This window comes from Cyprinodon variegatus, unplaced genomic scaffold (assembly GCF_000732505.1).
Source record: "Cyprinodon variegatus isolate N-32 unplaced genomic scaffold, C_variegatus-1.0 Scaffold196, whole genome shotgun sequence".
NCBI lineage: Eukaryota > Metazoa > Chordata > Actinopteri > Cyprinodontiformes > Cyprinodontidae > Cyprinodon > Cyprinodon variegatus.
This window is the reverse complement of record NW_015150649.1, coordinates 753,105-755,504: the sequence shown is the minus strand read 5'-3', so window position 1 is coordinate 755,504 and position 2,400 is coordinate 753,105. Positions and strand designations below refer to the sequence as shown.

At 39.2% G+C, this 2,400-nt stretch overlaps 1 protein-coding gene across 2 annotated transcripts in view; it reads right to left on the bottom strand.

Annotated features, from left to right (window-relative positions):
* dtnbp1 (dystrobrevin binding protein 1) overlaps positions 1-1,554 on the bottom strand; it is a 53,574-nt gene extending 52,020 nt beyond the window's left edge. For both annotated transcript variants that reach the window (XM_015379608.1, XM_015379610.1), the window contains exon 1: positions 1,219-1,554. In XM_015379608.1, the coding sequence (XP_015235094.1) occupies positions 1,219-1,264 (46 nt within the window). In that variant the 5' untranslated portion in view covers positions 1,265-1,554. The remainder of the gene's footprint in view (positions 1-1,218) is intronic.
* Positions 1,555-2,400: the final 846 nt, after the last annotated feature.

The window sequence follows — 2,400 nt, the reverse complement described above, 5'->3', positions numbered from 1 at the left end:
GAATTCACAAATCTCGTGACAGTTCATCTTACTTGCAAGGCCAGAATTAGGAAATTAAAACCCAGTCAAAAAGCGTGTCGGAATAAAAATGAATGAAGTTCTTCAAATATTTCATGCTGTTGGAGGTGGTATAGTATAGTGGACCATCTTTACCAGGTGCATGACTCCCAAAATCATCCCCAATTTTGGAAAGCTCAACTGGAATTCTGTGCATCTCCACTCTTCCAATAAAAAGTCTTTGAAACTTATGATTAGAATTGCTTATATTTATTTCATAGGAAAAACTTGAGGACACCTGAGTTAAATCCTTTAACATAAATTCTGATTAAATATATTTTATTAACCTTTTCTGACTTTATAATAATAATAATTGAACTTTATTGATCTCACAGTGGGGAAATGTACCTCTGCCTTTAAGCCTTCCCCTTGGGGAGCAGTGGGCTGCCATTGTGTGGCACCCAGGAAGCAGTGTGGAGTTAACTGTTTTAGAAGCCAGAGTGGAGGATGTGGGGATTGAACTGGGCACTTGCAACCTTCTCAGATCACTTGCGCACGGCTCTAACCTAGTAGGCCAACACTCCCCACATGTGATAGTGTTCCACATTGTTATGTAGTATCACAGTACAATGATGCTTTTAGAGTTATTACAAAAACTGGAATAAGATATACACTACGTAGGGAGTTAATTTAACACTAATTCAGAGTGTGACCAAATGCACACAGATTGGTGTTAAATTGAACTCTTAAAGTTAACTGCAAAATTTACTGTGTGGATTTAGTGCTTTATTAGCTCTGATCTATAAGCATTACATTAAATAAAACAAATCCTTGAAATCTTAACATATCTTGAAATGAATTTCTGAATTCTGAATGAATATTTTCTAATAATCCAAATTATTCTGATTTGTCCCTGTTGTTTTTGTATATTTGTAACCCTGCTGAATTGATACACTGAACGTCCTTACAATCACACACACACATATTTACACAGAGTACAATGTGCATTGCTAACACTGATTAAAACTACTTTCTTTATATAATCAGTCTGTTTCACATCCTGCTAAACAAAGACTATTTTACTCGTGATTCTTCACATCTTTTGGTTCTGCTTTAATGCCATTTAAATGCTGAATAACAATGTATATTTTAGGATAACCTTTGCCTTGCACTGTTTATATTTCCATAAACAGGGGATATAAAATGTAAATATTTACTTACAAGAGCTCCTTTGGTTTCCATCTCTTGCACCAGGTGAGGTGGACATCCCAGCGGGATGCTGTTGTTAGTCCTTGCCAGACAGCCAAACTGGAGGGAGGGTAAGATGGACAGCACAAGTATTGTACACCACAAACTCCTCAGATCACGACAGATAATGCCCACCACGCATCCTTGCTGTGTCTTTCAGTCAGTGCACATGCTCCAAAGTATAAAAATGCTCACGCGCACATTCTCGCGTGGATCAGCTCACAGCAACCAGTGCAAACTCTAGTGCTGGGCGTTCTCCAAGAATCCTGGTAGCCCAGAAAGATAACACATGTGCATGTATGGATCGACACTGCACCAGCGTCTGCTCTAGTGTGGGGACTGTTGAAGCTGAGGAAGGGAGAGAGAGAGGTGCAAAGACTGCTGGAGTGTACCACTGGCTGTTGTCGAGGGAGGGAGGGAGGGAGGGTATAGAAAAGGTGGAGAAAAGGGTGTGCACACCAAGAGGAAAGGAATGAGGAGTTAAAATGTGCTCTGCAACTCAATTTCTGTAGTTTTATTGCTGAGTGGGGTGAGATCTAAGCTATTATTACAAATGATAAAGTAGATTCAATGTGAGGAGCTTAAAAAACACTCACTTTTGTCTCACAAGGTTAAATCCATGTATTTTTTCTGCTCACACAGCTAGATGAAAACAGCCTTGCACATAAATTGCAGCACTGGAACTGAAACACACTCGTGGACACACTCACTATGTGTGTCTCCACTGCCTGAGGGGGGGACATAATAATCCTTCTCATCAGCATGATGCCGTGAAGAGCATTACAGATCCACCTTGCTTTGTGTCGATCTTATGTGCACCTATCACCTCCTCCCCATGCAGTTTAAGGGCATATGATGGGATGAATCAAATACCAAGCCTTGCCCCTGCATATATGGCTTTGAAGCCTTCGTTTTTCATATCATTGTAATTGTACATTTTTTGTATAACCACAAAAATATGGAAGAAAGAATAAAGTAAAAGGGCACTGTAAAAGAACGACAAAACAACATTTTACTCAACAAAATATGATTCAACTATATATCAAGGAGACAATGTGAAATTTAAAAAGCCAATAAAACCCCTTTAGCAAGAGAGAGAGAAGAGAAACAAACATTTTAAGCGATGTACTATACCTGTCCTTCATCTTCTACGGC